The sequence below is a fragment of the Euwallacea fornicatus genome, chromosome 26, assembly GCF_040115645.1.
Source record: "Euwallacea fornicatus isolate EFF26 chromosome 26, ASM4011564v1, whole genome shotgun sequence".
In the NCBI taxonomy this organism is placed as follows: domain Eukaryota; kingdom Metazoa; phylum Arthropoda; class Insecta; order Coleoptera; family Curculionidae; genus Euwallacea; species Euwallacea fornicatus.
The window spans coordinates 2,271,009-2,292,098 of NC_089566.1; the positions used below are offsets into that span (position 1 = coordinate 2,271,009).

Consider the following 21,090-nt stretch of genomic DNA (forward strand, 5'->3'; position numbering starts at 1 on the left):
TAACTTAACTGGCACAGAGGCTAAGGCAATCTAACACGCTACTGCAGGACCCTTTATATGAGATTTTCGATTTAAAGCATTAACCTACGACCTCCGAATTATATTGACCTACGGAAAAAACCTTCAGCTCTATTACCTTAAATGCCGCTGAAAGCTTTTGTACAGTCACAAACAATGGAAAAAAATTCCACGTGTAATTACACCGAGTGGTGCTGCCGTGGTCTGCTAGAAATTTTTTTTTTGTATCAATAATAACCCTGCAGTAATTTGCCCAATGGACATAAACGGGATGAGATGGTCAACAAACATTGTTAAAATTAATTCCCAGATTACCAAATATGTTCCCATTCCTTTGAACCATTTTTCCCCGTAATTTGCACAATTCAGAATCCTCATTTAAATGACTGTTATGATGTACGGGGTGAGTCGGGAGAACGACGCCAAACTTCAAGAGCGTATTGTGCATAAAAAATAAATGTAAAAATAACTTTAATTTTCTCCGATTTTTATTTATTCACGAGTTAAAGCCAAAATAATTTTTTTTCCAACTTACGTTCTATTTAAAAAAAAAAAAAAATCTATTTTGCTTTCCGTGCTACTGACTCTATTTCCGAGTTGAGTTAAAGTACTGCAAAATAACAAACACTTATGCAAATTTATGATTGCGGTGTTTTTAATGGTTTAGAAAGATTTAGACGAAAAGTTTCCAAGGAGTTAGGTTGTCCCTGGCGGCCCTGTTAGTTGGTCTCCAAAGTCAACAAACCTCATACCATTGACTATTGCTTATGGGGTTGGTTAAAAGAAAGGCATAAAAAATAAAATGGACACTCGGCTGCACTACTTCTGTGTATTACTAATACCGCGAGTGATATTAAAGAAAGATGAGGGAATCAGGACAGCAACGAAAGCTCTTCAGAAACCAGATAGAAAATATTTAGAAGTTAATGTTTTTAAACATTTATTAACAGAACACTGCGCTGGCTCAAATGCTAATGTATGAATTTTCTTTATGCACTTTTTAATTTATTTTTTACCCATTTATGCTATACCTTGTACACAAAGAAAAATCGAATTAAAACATCTGAGTTTTCTTACATTTATTTTCCACGTACGACGTGCTCCTGAACTTTGGCGCGATCCTCCCGACTCATCCTGTATACCTACGTTCTCATAATGCCTTTCAGGTATTAATACTTGTACACACAGTCGAGAGGGCAGTCATTAAAGAGCCTTTTGAAACAGTTCCCCCACAAGCGAGCCTTTATTTCGTCCATAAGCGGAACGAGAGTGGTCGTTAAAAATATACGAAGAAAACGGGAAAAGGACGAAAATGTCCAAAAAGAAAATCTGTTTTCGAGCAAAAACATCAATTGCTTGTTTTTCCAATGATTTTCTGACCGATCGAATCAAGTCAACTTTAGGTACCATGAATATTCAGCCGGCATATCAACAGGCTGAAACTGAATTGAATGTGATTTAAACGGTTTTAACTAAACGTTATTCATTACTTTCTCCAATTAAAGTGTTCCTTTATCCTTCGGAGCCCCAATACATGTAAAACACTACAAATTACCGCCTATTGTTTAAAACGGTTGTGTAAAATTCCTTATTGTTATTATTCCGAACTAGCACTCGTGGAATTAATTAGCGTCTAAATTGCTAATTACTCCCTCACAACGTAGCTATTAGTGATGTAACACAATAGATTTGTTATTGTCGGAGGCTATTAGTAGATTATTGTTCCAGGCTCGATCCCCACAAAATGGACAAACTTCAGAAATCTCACACCTTCGAGAATCAATCTCAAGATACGCCGAATAATGATCCTATGCGACACACTCACCAGCACATCACGGCTCCCCAATTCTACCCCATGATGCACCAACATCCCCAAATCTACAATAAGGGTCATCCTCATCGCGCGCAGTCTCCCTTCCTCCTCAACATCAATAGCCAGCAGGTGATGCATCAAACAGCTCACAGACACTTTCAACAGTATGTGGCCCAATATGCGCATCAGCATAATACGCAGGTGATTCTCAATCCCCCTCAACAAGCAACACAAATTCCGATCCAGAACGAAGAACTATTGAAGCAAGAAAACAGTAAAGAACCAGAATCGAAGACTCAAACGCCAAAACACAAAACCAAAGAAGGAGAGAAGAAACAGTTAAGATCGCCATCGGCTCGGAGGCCTCCAAACGCCCCTGTAACTTTGCAAGGCTGGTTGCATAAACAAGGTTCCGAGGGGCTGATGTTGTGGAGGAAGAGGTGGTTTGTGCTGTCGGAGTACTGCTTGTTTTATTATAAAGGTCCGTATAGGTATTGAAACCAGTTACAGACAGTAATAATAATAATGCAATGCACCTATGTACATCCGTTCCCATGCAGAAGTGTTTAAACCAATTTTCGAGATATTAGAAATATGTGCCGGATATGTCTCAAAAAAATATTATATTTTAACGTTTTGTTAGTTTATTTAATGTTGCTTGTTTATCGGTAGCGCAAAATGGTCGATTTGTTTAAATTAAAACATAAGTCATGTGACACCTCAAACTGAAAGTTTTTCAAAACTGTAGTGCACAGTGGCGCGCTGGGAATCAAGATCTATCGATTATTTTTTGAGTAAAACAAATCTAAATTTGGTGAAAAATGCAATACAAACTCAGTTAAATAGTATTGAAACAATGAAAAAACTTGTTTGTGTAATTTTTTTGCATTTTATACTCGCAAACAAGTCTTTAGTTAAAAGAGAAGAAATTAGTGGATAAAAGTAACCAAAGACTGCTTGTGGACACAAAATCGAAAACCAACCAAGTTCCTATCAATAAACGAGTTTTTTCGTTGTTTACGCACAATTTAACTGAGCTTGTATTGCATTTTTCACCAAATTTAGATTCGTTTCTCTCAAAAACTAATCGATACATTTTGAATCGCGATACGCCATCGAATATAGTTTTAAAAAACCTTTAATTTGAAGCATCGCTTGACCTATGTTTGAATTCAAAAATCTCGGCCATTTTGTGCTGCCAGTGACGTCGGCAAGATTTAAAAATATAAAAAAATGTCAACAGATAATACTTTTTTCTGTTAATGTTAATTTTGAATTTAGAAAAAATGTTAAAAAGTTTATGGGAAAATGTATATTGTGGAGCCGCACGGTAGAAGCTTATTCTTTAAAATGGCGGACCGACGTCAATTTATTTTAGTTTTAACGTGCTTAATACAATGGAACTTAATACATCGAATTTTTCGGGTTAGCTTAGGTTACTCTGAGGTGGTTCACTATAAATTTATACTGGCGAGTCCAATAACTATAATGGAATGTGGTTTTCGCATTTTAAAACTGTTAATTGTTGAAGATTCATGACGCTCCGATAACCAGAACTTTTAACGTTTAAACGCTGAAAACTCCTAGTTTTCACGATTTTGGCAAAACCATCAGAGAGGATGGTATTCAATCGATATTTCGATGTTTTGCCTGGAGTCCTAATTATCAAAACTGCTCATCTTCCAAGTAATGTGAATTGGCAATATATAAGGCATCGATCCCAGAAACAGCTTATTATTAGAATTTCACACAGTGCCAATTTTTGAAGATACGTTTATGAAGTCTCGATATACCTCATACCTATCGGTTTTGAAGGTCTATTGGTATTTAAACAATCATTTGGAGGGTCAAAAATTTCGATTGAACCCAATTTCGACAAATTCTAAGCGATATTAAGGTCTGAAAGGGCTAGTTTTAAAGGAAAGTTTAGAATTTTAAAAATTTCCGACAATTCGTCCAAACCCCGGCTTTAGTTTCAAGAGCTCGAGCATGTATCAACATTAAAAATTTTGAAAGCTGTTTCAAATTCAAATTTCCGAGGTTTGAAAATGTTGCCTGTGAGCTAAAAGATATAAATATTTTTAAGGAAAATAAGATAAAAACGGAAATATTCTATTTCATAAAAGGAGTACCTAATTTCAAGCGCCTTTAAATTTTGGCGTTGAAGGCTAACAGACTAGTAATGGCGTTGGGGCCAAAACAGCTAGAAAAGTATTAAGTGGATAAGAGCTATCATTATCACCCTATGGGTATATAAATATTTCGTGAACTTTACGATCAATAACGAAGTTTTTGAGGAGCATTTTCAAACTTTAACCTTATAGGTATCTCCGGAACTAAATATTTGCAAACCTCTGCTTACAGAGAGTTTTTTGTATGATTCTTTAATGTTGAAACTAAAATTCCGTTAAAAATTTTACTTCGCCCTGTATATACCTGCTGTCTCATCGAAACCGGGCGAAGCTCTAACTCGGTAATTTATGACCGGATTTTGATGAACTAAAAATTAAATAAAATTATGTTGTTCAGACTACTAAACAACGTCGAAGTTGACATTTTTCAACTCAACTTCTTCGGCTTCGGGTGCCAACTCCAGAACTTTAAACAAAAGTCCATGTTTTTTTACGCATTTTGATAGAAATAATTTTTCTGAATTTGATGATATATGACAAATTAATGTTAAAAAAAATTAGTAAGCTGAAGAATATCATTTTATTTAACTTTTAGTTAATAATAACTGAGTTTTAGCTTCACTCGTGTTTTATGCGCCAACTCGTATTTTCCAGAAAATTTTCAACTGAACGTACCTGCGCACTAGATAAAATATCCCAACCGGTATAATGTATTTTTGCATTACTTCATTGTTGGAATGGAAATACAATGTATTATCGCTTACTATAGCCGACTTTAAGCAAAGGATTTTTAACGGAAGACTTTTGTAGGATCGCAAGAAGAGAAGGTCCTGGGCTCAATTTTGCTTCCTTCCTACAAAGTTTCAATCTGTGGTCCTAATGATAAAGTAACCCGGAAGTTCGCCTTCAAATGTGAACACGCTAATATGAGAACTTACATATTAGCTGCAGATTCACATGACCTTATGATGCAGTGGATTCACGTCCTTAATTTGGCTTGCAACCTTCAAATCAACGCGTAAGTTTTTTCATCATTTTCATCTAATGATTACTTAAAATATCGATGTTTTTAGAGAAAATCAACGCTTAACCTCAGAGCCCAATAGTTTTAAAAGCAATAGCACCCCTTCGGGACAGACGATAGCGAATAATCCTCTCTCTAACAAAGTCGTCCATAACCACACCTCTAGCAATACTACAGAATTTAGCAACTCCAGCCAACAAGAACTGAATCAATACAATCAGCCTTTGTATGCCAATGCCCCTCCAAAGCCTCGGCGAATGACCGATGGCTACTGCTCCCCTGGTCCAGAAATCCTGGACAGATACTCTAATTATCCAGTAGCAAAGAGCCCTTCTACCATATATGGAAGGGCCAATCCCCAGGAGCAATTATACCACGATGCTGTGTTCATGGCTGCTCAGAATGTAGACAGGAGAACCCCTGAAGCTTATGGAAGAAGTAATTTAACAAAATACCGGAATCCTTCCGACTATGAAGACATTTATACAGAACAAGGGATGTATAAGCGTCCGTTAAGTCCTGTGGCTCCAGATAGCGTTCTAAAAAGGGCCTATCCGACGCTAAACGTAGCTTACCCTATGATAAAGGGATATGCACCTCCTCCAATGGAGATGTTGCGACGGCCTTATCCAGATCCAGTTCCCATGAGACGGACTCCAGTTCAAACCATATCTCGGCCTCACAGTGCAGATTTTCTGGAATATAAGCCGCAGAAACTTGATACAAATCCGTCCGTTTTGCCAATGGCACAGCAACGAAGGCCTAAATCCAGCTTAGACATCAACATATGCTCAAAAGACTGCGATCTTATACCTAGACCTAACCACTACTTCTCTGACTCTAGAGAACGAGACAATGACTACTTTTACTCTCAAGAAAGATATGCGGAAAAAATGAGGAAAAGCGCTCAGTACTTGCAGAAGATGCCCTTGAATTATCAGCAAACTGATCCTAGCCATCGAAAGCATAGAGAAAGATATGACTTAGATACCTATTCTTACAATCAACCTTTCAAAGAGCAGGAAATTCAGAATTTTCAACCAGTGAGAAGCAGGAGTGCTTTGAGTGAAAGTTCATTGTTGGAGAACGACAGCATTTCCAGAGAATACTTCTCTGGGCAGGACCAGCAATATATGAGGACGATGGCACCTGATCAGTTCACGAGATCAGCAAGTGCCAGATTGGCTCAAAGCAATAATTTTGAGGAGAATGTCACTAGGCTGGAAGGAGAAAGGAAGGTAGGTAATGGGCTCTAGGCCACTATATTTCTGATTTTAACAACCTTGGTCAAGCCTTTATAAACATTTCCTTGACTTTGCCTAATATACAGGGTGTGTATTTAATGGTCGTTTGAATTCCCATGTGTTCGTTTGTGATTTCGTGAAAAAATCAATTATGCGGATGTACATGAGGCTAATGAAGGTGAATTTCAAAATTGGTGACAACCCTACAGGGTCTTCCAAAAAAGCGGGATGGCATAAAGTGTCATTTTTTTAATGAGCTGTTAAAACTCAAAACAAACATCGAAACCATGACAGCGCATGATCAGTACTTGAACACTTAGCCATGAATGCAGGTTTTCCCGCAATAGTCAATAATTCCGTCATTATTTAAGTTAAACGTGCTGGGTCTACGAAAGGAAGAAATGAGTCTTCACGACGGAGCCTGCAAAAATGGGTCCCCGCTTTTTTGAGACACCCTATATGATTATTGCTAATTTCAAAGTTTACCTTCATTAACCTCATATATGTCCCCATATTTGATTTGCTCATGAAATCACAAATAAACTCATAGGAGTCCGAGAGGCTGCTAAGTGGACACCTTGTATATTTAAAAAAATGTTTGTGGTTTAAAAACTGAGAAAAAATTTGGGACTTCAGAGGGAAGAATCCATGAAAAGGCTTCTCGAATGGAAACAACGTATGCTTCAGTCGCCTCTGAATAGAAAAGCACATCAGACTCAAGCGTACCGAGGGTATTTAGGTGGCAAAGAAAACACATATATGTCCCCGAACTACGAGGCAGATAAGAAACAGAAGAAATCAACAATGGCAAACAGAAGATCTGCCCACAACTTGCTCCAGTACAACAGTTATTCCTCTGACGACGAAGGTACGTGAGCAATTTAGGTTGTATTTGCACTAAATGGTTCTTCAACGGTGGTGTAGGCTCTTTGGGAGTAGTATCTATAGGTCCTTCCTGCCTGAAAACTTATTTACCCTTTTTTTGTAACTAACACTTCAGAATAACTTTCGCAACTACTACTAACAAATTTAATAAACGGAGATGGACCACTTTCTTATTGTAAATTTTTTATCGGCTCAGAAAACGGGGAGAAATCGAGCGAGCACACACAGGCAGGACGGACCATGGACACATTTCCGAATAACTCTGACTCACTTACACACGCGTCATTCACTTCTACCACTGCTTTGAATCCACCTGATGAGCCTGTTGCATCCACATCTTTTCTAACTAACAAAGAAGGTGCACTTCCCGAATGTTCTGTCGCACAATTATCCGCAACTGATGATACGGCTATAACAACTGATATTAAGTCTAGTGGTGCACTGGTAAAGGCGATTCTGTCCGAATTCCAAAATCCTTGCCCCGATGACCTGCCTATTTTGGAGGGGAACTACATGCCAATGTCTTCCCAAAGAAACGTCTTGCATCCTTCAAATGATATAATTGAAGAGAATCATTACGTAGAGATGACTAGAAGTGTTGACAGTACCTTGCTGGATCCTGGCACAAATGATCAGCAACAGTACGAGATGGTGTGCTTTAGAGATGGAATGATGGAACCGGTGTATATGGAGCTGCCTAAGGAGAAGATGAGTTCTCATGAGTTACCCGATATCCTAAAGAATCCCGCGATTCATGAGAATAAATCGGATAGTAGTGATGCCGATGAAGAGGCTTGCAAGGACAACATTGGCAAATCGAGGTTTAGCTTATCAGACTCGTTTAGGCCAGCTTCATACTATTTAGGCGTGAGCAAAGCCGTTCCGGAATTCCAAGACAGTTCCGACAGCGAATTGGTATCGCCTCCCCCTATTCCTACTAGTTCTCCACCTCTCGATGATGAGGATTACATACCAACTCTCAGAGTAAAAGTCAACGACTCTTCTAACATAGTAAACAGAACCTCAGAAGAAAAGGGTAGCTTCTTATCTCTACGAGATCTCGACGACAATCTTTCAAGATTATCATCAAATAGCGGATCAATTGTGTCTCTAACTCCAAATTGCCGAAGACCTGTGTCGGAAGACCTCTGCACTCCAACGGAGTATGAAAAAATCGAAAATATTCAGAGCGTGGAGAAGTATTTTGAAGTCCTGAAATTGAGTGAAGATGTCTCAGAAAAAGATGCTGCAAGTGAAGATGGGGGACATGCCTATGAGAACTTCTCAGTTTCTAAACGCGCAGCTAAACAAGAAGCTCTAGCTTCTAACTCCATGAAGAAGAGATTGGGTTCTCCTAATCCATTAACCGAAGACTTCAAGCCTCGTTGCAGTAGACCCGACAGTAGTTGTTCCATATCTGCTGAAATAAGCTTTTTTGTTAGCTCGAATAGGTCAACACCTATCATTAATGAGACGCAGCCTACTGTCCCCTATTACTATTCCGATCTCTCTAACTTAGTAACTTTGAATAACCAAAGGGAGAGTGTGAATGGCAGCAAAAGGGACATCACTCGCATCATCAATCCCTTGAACATAGAGAGAGAGGGGAAAGACACTACCAAAGTTCTTGCAGCTCAGGCCCGATCGGCATCGGCAGACTTTCTTAATCTTACCGGTAAGTCTGGAAACATTGACCGGAAGAACATATTTGAGTCTGACACGCTGAAGAGACATAAAGCACTGGAGACTAGTGATGCAGAATCGAGAAACTGCTACCTTCAACTCAAAGCTGATAAATTCCAACAGGAGTGCACTGACGAGAAGAGAGTGAGGAAGTCGTATTCCCTGGAAGGTCTCATTGAGAATGTCCTCAATGAGAGCTTCGCAAATGAATCAAGTAACTCAATAAAGAACCCTAATACTACTTCGGAAGGCAGTTATTTATGGGAGGAGGACTCTGTTTGGAGAGAACAGCTCAGATCAGTTAGTCAGCGACATACCAAATCCATGGACGACCTCGATAGCATTGAGGTAGACCACGATTCGATTCATAAAAAGCACCCTAGAGCTATTACCAGGGAGGTTACCTATGTCAATGACATCCTATTTAAACCAGAGTCAAACAAAAAGCCGGGAAAAGGCGAAATTAAAAAAAAGGGGAGCTTTTTGATTGACAGGGAGACTTTAAGGCAATGGGACTTGATGTCCAGTGCACCATCTGATGACCAAGTTTTAAAAGTGATGGATCCGCAAGGCAATCGGGGCTATGTGGTGGTAGATTCGGGTGAAGGTAGTACCGACACTGGAGATAGTAATGGACAAGCTCAAGAAGCAGGTATATAAACACGTTTTTTTATCATTTAAACGAAAGGTGGGGAAAATATTACCTATGAGTTCTGATTTTTTGTCAAATTAACGAATCGTTTTTGTGTACAAATTGTATTATAATGTATAGCGTCTACCTAAAGTCTTTAAATTTACTTCAACAGGAAATGAATAATGACCAATTATTAGGACCGCTGTTGGCTCCCTGTATGAAAGGTGTCCCATCAAAGACGTCGAGTGGTGTTATTTGAGAAAATTTAAATGATAAAGGTTAAAAACCGAATTCTCATATAGTAATTGAACAAGAAAAATTATAAAATACATTTTTGTTATTAAAGCGTTGCCAATTCTATTGATACCAGTGAGATCACATCATTAGTGAAGGAGAACTATTTTTTTCCTGAGATAATTTTTCTACCTTCAAAATTTACCATTTCTGAGCAAGTGGTATTCAAAAGCAGAAATTTTCTCTTTTGACAGGGCTTTGAAACGAAACCATTCACATACACTTTCGTATTCTATTTTTTGTGACCTATCAGGTCACCGTTAATTTAAAAATGAAAAGTAATATTAAACGTAGATTTTTTTAATTTTTTTAATATTTATAAATATAAACATTTAATCTAAATCACATTAAATATAATATAACTTTTCAATTTTCGAATTGGGAAAATTAAATCTTGTTTGACTTTTTTGAGCCACCCCGTATGTTTGGAATTATGTTCAGTGTATACCTCTACATCTATCTTATAATGCTGATATTTAATCCGCCCCTTATATCTACCAGGTTTTGATAAAATTGCTGTCCAAGACAATTTGGGACGTTCTATGTGTAAAAATATAGGGTATCCCAGGGAAAAGTGCCCTCCCTAAATATTTTTTCTATTGATTGGTAAAAGAAAAAACGCTAAAACACCTCAACTTCGATACGAAGGGGGAGACCATTTGGTGAAGAGGGTGTCTTCTAAATGCAACCCCTTACACCCCTGTAAAACACCCCTTTTAGATTCTCAAATTAGAACAGGGGTTGTGTTATATCTCGCTTGTAAAGTAATTTTACTCTCCACATTCTCAAGCTTTTCATTTTTATTTCTGCGCGTCAGTCTTGTACGAATTTAAAAAAAGCACAAGTAAATTAATTTTAGCCATTTTTATTAATATTTTATTTATTTCATCGTGAGAAATGTTGAAAGTGACCTCCATTATCTTCCATGCTCATGTACATCTTATCCTGAAAACGTCATCGCACATTACCTAACATTTCTGGTGTTATTGACCTGTACACTTCGACGATTGGGGCACGTAATTCCTTAAGGGCATCGAATTGCGTGTTACAGATTTTGATCTTCAAATCTTCCCATAAAAAAATCCAGAGAGGGCGAAGGGACCAGGGGATCTCGCAAACCCTCAACTGGATCTCTTCTGCCGATCCATGTCCCAAGGAATTGCTAGTCTCGAAACTGTTCGAGAACAGCAGTACTGTGGAGACCACCGCTCCATCCCATTGGAAAAGCATTCATGATCTAAAAGGCAGAGATCTTGTTCAACTATTTCAGTTCCGAATCGAGAAATGGTCTAACAATGTGATCACCCAAAATCTTTGTCCCAATATTCAATTTTAAGATTTGAGTTTGAGTATGAGTCTCTCAGATCAAATCGACGTCACTCCAGCAACGACAATCATGTCTGATTAAATTCTAGAAAATCGACGAATAAAAATATAAAATAAAAGCTTAACCATTTACACAATAAAATTACCTTTCAAACGAGGTGTAACCCAACCCCAATTTGCAATTTGAAAATTTCAAAGGGGTGATTTGCAGTAGCTAGAGTAATAACATTTGAAAAACAACTTCTCACCAAATGAAGCCCTCCTCCCCATCAAAGTTGACGTGTTTTAGCGTTTTTTCTCAACAAAGAACAGAAAAGATATTCAGGGTGGACATTTTCCCCTCGGACAGCCTGTATATTCCTAAAATAGATCTTTTTGTACAGTATTGATCGATATTCAAACGAAATTCCTATCCCTGGCGATTTTCAAGCTATCGAAGACTGACACACTATCGCAGAACCCTATATCATCAAAATCCAAAGTTGCAAATATTTTATTAAATGCCAAGAGCAAAATTCCTCCAAAAATGACTCACCCTTATGACTCCTAATCACTAAATCCGCTTATAGCGTCTGGATCCATAAGCATAAGCACCAAGGACACTACTATAGGCAGAGACACTTTTCCAAGAGGAAGCTCACTTAAGAGTGCCACACCCACCATTCAGAACATGCAAGCTAGAAGTGCCACTAACCTCGATCGCGCTCCTTATTCAAAAAATATGTAAGTGAGAATATTAACATACTGTGTTATAATCAACTAAATCTTAACAACTCAGGCCTACGTTCCCCTCCTGGATGCCACAATCGCAATCTCAATACCTTTACGAGAGAGAGCAAGACTTCCGAACATCTCAACGAGTAAGTATACCAAAGCAACCTTATGTTCGAATAGAACACGTATAGATATAAAATCAAATTTAAGGACCTAATAGCTAAGCCAAAAATAAACGTATCAGCCGGAGAATTGCTTGGAAGAACCCACGAAGAATTAGTCTTGCTATTGATTCAATTGCGCAGACAGCAGGCTCAGACTTTCCAAGCTATTGAAAGTTGTTATAACGAAATTGATACCCTGCAGGTTTGATTATACTTTCTCTTATCAGCTCTTTGAGTGAATTGGCCTTGGTGGAATCTAACACGTCTTTTCGTTATAACTGCTAACACCTTTTTGAGGATCCTCACAGCTAAACATTTTAATATGAAATTAATTTTTGCAGCTCCACATGCGAAATCTGGACCAAATCAAGCGAATGGAGAACCTCCAAAAACTGGAACGAATCAAGCAAAACTTACTAGAACTGGAGAAACAATACGAAAAACGCAAGCCTCTGGTGAACCTGGTTGATAATATGGTGAAACTGGGAACTTTGTACAAAAACCCCAATGAACGATCTGACATAGCGAGACACATCCGAGAGAGACTGGAATTCAACCAATACGTCCAAGAAAGACGACTTTTGGCAGAGGAAAAGAGGGAGTGGAATAGGACTGAGCCTAATCATTTTGAACTCCAAGAAAAAGTCAGACAGCTTTACCAGCTGGACGGTTTGATTCAAGAAGAGTCTCGGAATCTTCACAATTTACAGCGTGACAAAGAGGACATTGAGCGCGCCCTAGGAGGGCTAAGAAATCGACTATTGAAAGGTCTAAATACTCCTGAAGAAATAGAGCAGGCAAGGCGGCAACAATTTATACTCGAAAATGAGCTGAGCAGGGTACATTTGATGCTGGCTCAAAATTCCAAAAAGTTAGAAGAGACTGTGGCTGGAAATGCTCGGTTGGAACAAGAACTGTTGATGTTGAAGCAAAAATTGCAAAATTCTCGACAGCATCGAACTTCTCCACAATTTTCTAATGCAGGTAAGTTTATTCATTTTTGCTGAAACAACACAAAAATCGTTCTCCAAAATTGCAGGCGACAGTTTGCCTTACTTATCAGGCTCATCGAGCCATGTTCTAGAATCAGACTTGGAGAGGGTACAAAAGAAAATCGGCGATTTGCAAAAACAAAGAGAAGAACTAAGTTTTCAAGTAAGGCAACTTACTGACAGATCAAATACCCCAAACTCCCAGCAGAACAGGAATCGATCCTCCCCAATCGACCAGTCACTGAACGGTCCTCAAACGATCACTTTATAGTCCACAGTCCATTAATACTATGTTTCATGCAGGCAACAAGAAGAAACCCGGAACATCCACCTGGCGAGAAACCGATTTGGATACCATGAACTCAATAGATCACGGATATGACAGTTACTCAAGCACATCCACTACTCCTCTCTACATTAACACTGATGCCAAGCCCTTGATTGCATCAACAGACTTCCAGGATCGAAACGTGAAAACCAGCGATTCGACCAGCGATGACATACCCATATCGTCAAATCCTCTGGAAAAACCTGAAATTAAAACTGTGAGGATAGTGAAAAGAGAGTCTGAGCGTAGGCAGAGAGACAGAGAGAAAACCTTCAATGGAAAATGCGATCCTCTAGTAGAAGAGGATGATTCATCGCAAAGATCTTCAGTGCTTTTCAGGCCGCAGTCCGCAGTTTTTGAACACCACTCTTTGCCCACTAGAACAAACGGGAAACCTGCGGAATTGAGTCCCGTGTTCACCAGTGAAGCTGCTAGGCAAATTATAACAGAGGTAAGCGGGTTTCATTCATTATCTCAGTTTAAGTTACAGAGGTATCTGAATGAGTATATTGGGAGAGCATTGGCAAACATTCAAAAATCCAAAAGAGTTTGCCTTCTCCATCATGACATTTTCATTTCTCCTCTCGGAACAATTTCTGTGGGACCTTGCAGCTGGCAATTTTCTAATTTTCCGGTATAACCGAAAGTGCCACCATTTTGAAAATATTTTACTTGGATTCAAAATGGCCGGCTCTAGCTGAAACCGACTTTCACTGGACCACGGTAGAGGGTATTTTATATTGAACCGGTTGCGCGGTTAACCCTGCGCATGCGAACAAAAAATGTAAATAATTAATTTAATAAGTAGTAATGTATTGTACACCGGGTATTTATGTATTAAATTTCTTCTAAGAGCACTTCTGTTACGAAATTAGTATATTGTCAGCCATTTTCTTCGATACACAACCACTAATCAAGCAATTAGTTGCTCCTTATTGATCCGTATTTTAATTACTGTATAGATTCATTCAAATATGACGTCAAAATTGTCGAATATTGCTCTAAAATTATAAATTTTAATCACTGCACCCATGCTAGAAACCAGTAAAACAGCAGAAGCTGATATAGGGGTGTTGGGGATTTATTCTTTAAGGGCGCTGAACTAAAAATGTCTTAATAGTACCATGGCTCTAAATTCTACCCCCCCCCCTCTTTCGCTCCCACTGTTAAATTTTTACCAAATTATTTTTTTAATTCAAAAACAGCATTAAATAGAACAAAAAAAACAGTATTTTTGACATTCGTTTATCTTTCTAAATGTGATTTATATCTTCTTCGTCAGCGCAATTTTCCCGATTTTTTAAATTGAAACATAAGTCAAGTGACTTTTCAAATTAAAAGTATTGCAAAACTACATTCAAATGTTTATTACGATTTACAAAATTATCAATTAATTTTTGATAAGAACTGCTATAAATTTGGTAAAAATTTCAATACAAGCTCAGTTAAATAGTATATAAACAATGAAAAAACTTGATTGTGAATCGAAAATTGCTTTGTTTTTGATTTCAATAGTGCTCATAAATAGTATTTGGTTATTTTCATTTATTTAATTATTTTTACTAAAGATTGTGAACACGAAATCGAAAACAAATTAATTTCCTATCAACAAATAAGTTTTATCATTGTTTACGTTCCATTGACCATATGTATTATTTTAGAACCGCAATAGATCATTAATGTAGTTTTAAAAGACTTTTATTATGAGGTGCCACTTGACCCATATTTCGATTTTAAAAAAATGGCCATTTTGCGCAAACATTTAAAAAAATAATATTTTGTTAAAAAACTAACAGTTGGGGGAGACAATGTAGAACCCTACGGGACACTTACAATTAAACGTCCCATTAAATTCTGCAAAAATTTCCATTTTCAGAATTCTAATTTAATTGCTCCCTCTAACTCTATAAACTAGAATCCTTGGTCAATTCTACTTGATTTATTTTTCTTGCCACCATTTTCTTGCGAAAACGTTTTCAATGCTCAATTCCAACATTAAACTTTGTGAATGAAATTTTAGGTCTCCACGAAGAGTCCCTGTGCCCAGTCTCAACGACGGCCAATCCCCAAGGAGCACCGGAGACACCATACAGCTCCCCAGGACAACTCAGTAATCCTTGGAAGTTTGGAAGGTCGTAGAGCCAGAGATGATCTAGATATCGAGCGAGCTTTGAGGCAAAGAATTGATGCTCCTGATCTAGTGAGATCCACTTTGAGTAACAAAGATTTAAAGTACAACGAAGAGACCATTGACAACATTCTGAGCACTCCGAACAAAATTTTGATTCCTGAAAGGTACATTCCCGAGCATATGCCTCAACCAAGTGTCGAGGAGCAGGAAAAGAGGAAGAAAAAAGTGGAGAGTATTAAAAAAATGTTGTCAGACACTGCCATTATTAGTGCCCCAACCACGTCAATTCAAGGTTTGTTTCGGTTTTGCCTATTGAGCGTGTGTTAGATACTCCGTACATTTTTATAGATGATAAAAAAAGTGATCACGGATGCAAAAGTTCCTCGACTTCGAGCATTTCAGAGGAAAAAAAACAAAGGGAACATCTGTTGCAGCTCAATCAAATTCTCGCAAAACAGGTCATGGAAATGAGTAAAGTTGTTGCAGGTTCGTACGAAACTTAAAAAAAAAAAAAACAAAGTAAATCCGCTTATGAATTTGAGTTTGCAACTGCACTTTGAGTTTATTTGCATTAACTTTTGTTTAATTATAGGGAGCACTGATCCAGACCATAGTTGATGTGTGTTATGACATAGCGTTTGTAGGTGTGTTTTTGCATGTTTTTTTAATGAATCTAAGAGGATTGAAATTTGTGAAAATAATGTCAATTTGCAGTGAAAAATTTGCAAGCCTTGAAATTCGCCCCTCCGCCAATGAACAATGAGGAGGAGGACTCTTCACCGGTGACTCCTTTGCCCCTCTACCAACAACGAGAAAATTTTTATAGTTAAAAGGTGCGTTGCTCATTGAAAGTTCAGAGTCAGCAGCTGGACAGGGCCCTCGACGTTATTGTCACATTATCTATCGTTATTGAATTTCTAATAATAAGTCGTTTTTAACGTTGTTATCAGATATTGCTGCTGAAATATCTAAATTCTTGTGAGACTGACTTAATTCTTACATATTATGTACCTATGTATATTTAGAAAAAATTAATGGCGAAGAAAACATTTTCTTCCCATTTGGAATTTGTCTTCTTCAACTTTCTACTTGTCTGTATGTCTATTAATGGTGATAGTAATTTATACAATACTTAGGTAAGCTCAAACATATTCTAAATAGCTTTAAGTTAAAGCAATTAAAAAACTAGAATTCACTTACATACAGCATGTCTCAAATTGGATATACGTGTATGGGGATTTAGGTTATTTGGAAACTTGGTCTGAAAAGTCCTTCGGGTGTTACAGTTTTCTTGAAAACTGGAAAAAACTGAAACGCTGCACTTTTAACATTGCCCTGTAGTTTCTACTCCTAAAACGCATACAGAGTGTGCAATTGAAAGCTTTGCACCCGATTTTGTTTTCGAAGGGGACACACTTTACCGTTAAATGCAGATTCACTCGAACAACTCTCGTCGCGGGGGTGCAATGGCACTATAGGTGGAGAAACACTTGATTTGAAAGGGTTTTTAATTCTGATTGCGATCATATAATTTTTGTATATTTTAGATGACCGGCTTAATGATAATCCAATGTAATCCATAAATTTTAAAATAGAGAAGGGCTGGGCAAACTGCAATGAGATTTAAGGCGGCTATGCGCAAAGCTTCCCGCTATCAATTCATCAAATTTGCATCCACAGGCGCCCACCTTCCAGGTACATTTAGCAGTCATTCAATATGAATGAAAAAAAAAACAATTATGTTTAATATACGGGGTGATATTTTTAAAACTGAGCACCCAAGCAGTCCAAAAAAATTTCCGAAAACAAGTAAGTTTTTTCCCTTGGAGACAACCTTCTGGTTCATAAATGAATACGTTGCTTCTCACCCTCTTACCACCACATACTCCAACTTAAAAAATTAAATGTGAACACCCCTTTCGTGACTGATCAGTGGGCAGCCAAAATCTGGCCGGAAACAACGCTGCATGTATTTCTGCTTTTTGAATGATTTTTTTCATCACCCTGTAAAACTGCTTTGTCTTGCTAAATTAATTAATTTGATTTGAGTAAATGGCATCAAAAAATTGATCCTGAGGTTCAGGTAGTGAAGTTATATTAATTATTTGTGCAAATGTGTAATTTAACCACCACTTTGCTTCTTACCGTAATGGACAGGAAACAAGTGGTAGCTACTTTAAAGGAAGATTTAAAAACGCACTCAAAAACAGCTATGCATACATTGACGTCTTATAGGAGAGGTGTTCTCGCTTAATTCGTTTAAGGGTGGGTGCATAGGGGTGAGAAGGTGAAACATTTATTTTTGGATCCAAAGTTGGCCCCCACAAGATAAATATTTATAAATTTTTTCCTCCAATAGTTTTTGAAATTTTCGAAATTGGCGGTCTCTAAAAAATCGCCCTGTATATTCGTGATATTTCAACGTATCTAAAATTGAAAAAAGATGCTGCCAATCAGGGTGAAAAACCCTTTCAAATGAAACGTCCCTCGACCGATGGTGCCAATTTAAAATTGTAAAGTTGAACTGTCCCCACGAAGGGAGTTGTTCGGGCAAATCTGCATTTACCGTTAAAATGTGCCTCTTTCGAAAATAAAATTGAGACAACGCGGCAATTTCTAATATTTTGATTCTAGTTCAAAATAAGTCGAGCGCGAAGCTGCTATATTCTATACGAGTTTCTCATAGAATTCATCGAGATGTCCCTCAATTAAACAGCGCTGTATTTCTTACAGTAACCGAAACTCTCATACGCGCCAGGCCAATTTGAGACACACCGTATATTAACAAAACAATTTTCCAGTGATAAATGTCTGAAATATTTGTACCTTGCAAGCGAAGCATGGTGTTACATATGTTTATTTATATATATATTTTTATTTTTATTTTGCCACATAGAAGCTTTGGCAAAGTTGGTTACCATAATATATTAAAAATGCTCACTGGGTGTTGGTAATATCAACATGTAATTTACTGAGTGAGGGTTAATCTCTCTGATATTGTTATTGTTATATTGTGTGCGTTTAATTTTGAGTACAAAAATTATTTATTGTTAATATAAGTATATCATGTTGCCCGTGGATGGGCTACTATTAGTCACTCTTAGATAGTATTTATTAAGAACTGATGAGAGACAATAAAATCAATGAAGCAAGCTCTTGCGGGGCTATAACGAAATTGTTCTAGACAATATCAATTTATTGTCAATTCTACTGCGATGTGAAAACTTTGTAAACTAGTAGAAATAGAAATAAACTGCATTCGGATAGCTTTTTTTGTGCCTGGAAATAAAAATATCCAAAAAAATCGGTTTCCAAGCAACTGGGAAAACGGCTCCCCCGCAATTTCTTTGAAACTTGACATTTCACAACTGTTTTTCAACGTATTTTACTTCTCATCCATCAATTTTCCACCCGTAAAGCAGAGGAGTGCAGCGGCCCGCCTACTTGAGACATCCTGTCCAACATATCAAGCCCAATCTGGTTATTGTTGCTAAAGTATCCCACAATCAAAAAACGAGATTTGGTTGTCGTATGGCACGAACGTTATCGTTAACATGCAGAACGTCCAGAAATTTCGTAGAGCCCGGACAGTGGTCCAGCATCACAATAACTTGTTCACGCATCACACATAGTGAGACATATAATTATCGCTTTTCCCTGTATTTTCGGACTCGTCGAATTCACAATTAATCTGAAAATAACGTCCTCGGATGAGGACCCAAGGTATAAATCGTTGGTAATTGAAAAAACCTTTACTCACGAGTTAATTTCGTAATAGTGCCACGTCATAAATTCCTGTTCCCATAAAATTCAATTCCCACTATTATTGTATTAAAAGCTTTGATGTCGAAAAAACGAGATTATTACCCACCAACATCTTTGATTTAATGACAAAATTTCCTTTGTTAATGTTGTTAATTCGTTGTTTGTGAATCGCATTATCACTATAAAAGTATTTGTTATTTGTTGATGACTCTATGTACATATAATAGAATATTCATTTTGTAAGTTAACAAAACATGACCTTTATGTAAATATTTGGTACTTTTTATTGTACAAAGCAAAAAACCGTAATGTGTATGTTACAGTGTATATGTATGATTTTTTTGTAGAGAAGGATTTAGGTATCTTAAATACATTAAAGATTAATATATTAGAGGGGACTACTATGAGGGCCGCTATACACCTTTCGTCCATGCAGAAAATTTCACTTTGCGTAGAAATAGATGCCTACGTCTAGGGGGTGATGAGGCATAACGGCCCTCATAGGATCTTTCGTTGTTTGTTATTTGCCTCAATATAGAATATCTAACATTTCCAGATCATTTTTTTATAGCCGTCTGCCTCATTGTCTCCCTGCCAACAAGAAATTGATGTCTCATGAAAGAGTATCAGTAATTTGTCTGGCAAATAAGCTTGTTTTGTCAGGAGTAATTTAATACAACAAAAAAGGGGTAACCATCACCTATTACCCAAGTCGCCCCGTATCGATTTAGTCGTTTCGAGCCTCGAACAAGACCAATTCTAATCCGAATAAGAACTTCCCAAGGACTTTTATATGTGTTTGCATCTCCCGTGACTCGTGCATCGCTCAATTATATAAGACTTTAACACCTTATATATGTATATATATATATATATATGGTAAAGAGCAACGTAGAGACCGCGGTTATGAATAGCTGCCAATAATTATGTATAACGGGAATTAGGGCTAGTTTTCCAGACCCTCAAAAACCTATATATCACAGGGCAATTTTCTTCAGCCTCAAGCTCCAAAACCAAAAACCCGTTATTACCAAGATTGAATAGATTAATTAAATATCTCATTTTGCGTCTGGCTTTGCGAAGATAGGAAAATCGATGGCGAAATAGGGCATGGCCATCTAACAGCGCAGTTAGTTCCAACAGCGCAGTTAGTTTTCAAGGATTTTAATAGAGAGACTTTCAGAAGGAAGATTTATTGTATCTGACCTTTTTGAAAAGCAACACCAATCAATATTGCATGGGCACCTATATACATCATATTGCCTTCAATTCTTATGTATGGAACCCTGGCCCTTGTGCGGGATTCAATGGAAATAAATGCGAATTCGAATAGAAGAAGTTTTGCCGGAATCGCATGGTATACGCAGAAACGTACACGTACAAGTTCGAATAATAGAGGAATTCGGAAAGATCTAAACGTGGAAAATGGCTAACGGGAATTGTAAAAAATGCGTTGCAAACTCGGCACTTTGCTAATCGCCGTGTTAACACGTGGTCAAGCTTCAGGGGGTGGTTTTTTGAGCGATTCTGAGCCGCTGTAAATGTAGATCCGGTAAAGCTTCGTTTTCATGATGCAAGATGTCAAAAAATCGTTTTTCTCCTACGAACAATGATAATCTTCTAACCCATTTTGTCGAAATTTAGCAGTGTCATTTATGGTGATTATATTTATTTATGCCCCACTGACTTTTTCCCAATAAGCGGCTAAAGATACGTTTTTTTCCCTTAAATTTCTTTTACATAAATCATTACAACGTTTCCATCCCCTGAATTTTGTTCGTGTCAAATTGTATTTTAAATCGTTCAATTTAAAAAATATATAAAAATTTAAAAAATATATAAAAATTTAAAAAATATATAAAAATTTAGAAAATATATAAAAATTTAAAAAATATATAAAAATTTAAAAAATATATAAAAATTTAAAAAATATATAAAAATTT

The 21,090-nt window shown here is 37.3% G+C and overlaps 1 protein-coding gene across 6 annotated transcripts in view; it reads left to right on the top strand.

Annotated features, from left to right (window-relative positions):
• The window catches only part of kmr (kramer), a 30,496-nt gene extending 10,963 nt beyond the window's left edge, over positions 1–19,533 (top strand). For 4 of the 6 annotated variants that reach the window (XM_066296700.1, XM_066296699.1, XM_066296696.1 and 1 more), the window contains exons 2-15: positions 1,747–2,312; positions 4,774–4,981; positions 5,037–6,225; positions 6,868–7,099; positions 7,313–9,451; positions 11,623–11,776; positions 11,832–11,913; positions 11,978–12,133; positions 12,273–12,915; positions 12,971–13,171; positions 13,227–13,702; positions 15,272–15,674; positions 15,731–15,868; positions 16,097–19,533. In XM_066296700.1, the coding sequence (XP_066152797.1) occupies positions 1,763–2,312; positions 4,774–4,981; positions 5,037–6,225; positions 6,868–7,099; positions 7,313–9,451; positions 11,623–11,776; positions 11,832–11,913; positions 11,978–12,133; positions 12,273–12,915; positions 12,971–13,171; positions 13,227–13,702; positions 15,272–15,674; positions 15,731–15,868; positions 16,097–16,212 (6,687 nt within the window). In that variant the 5' untranslated portion in view covers positions 1,747–1,762 and the 3' untranslated portion in view covers positions 16,213–19,533. Of the gene's footprint in view, positions 1–1,746; positions 2,313–4,773; positions 4,982–5,036; positions 6,226–6,867; positions 7,100–7,312; positions 9,452–11,622; positions 11,777–11,831; positions 11,914–11,977; positions 12,134–12,272; positions 12,916–12,970; positions 13,172–13,226; positions 13,703–15,271; positions 15,675–15,730; positions 15,869–15,974; positions 16,027–16,096 lie in introns of all 6 variants that reach the window. The other 2 variants (XM_066296698.1, XM_066296701.1) reach the window with 2 other exon arrangements.
• The last annotated feature ends 1,557 nt before the right edge of the window (positions 19,534–21,090 follow it).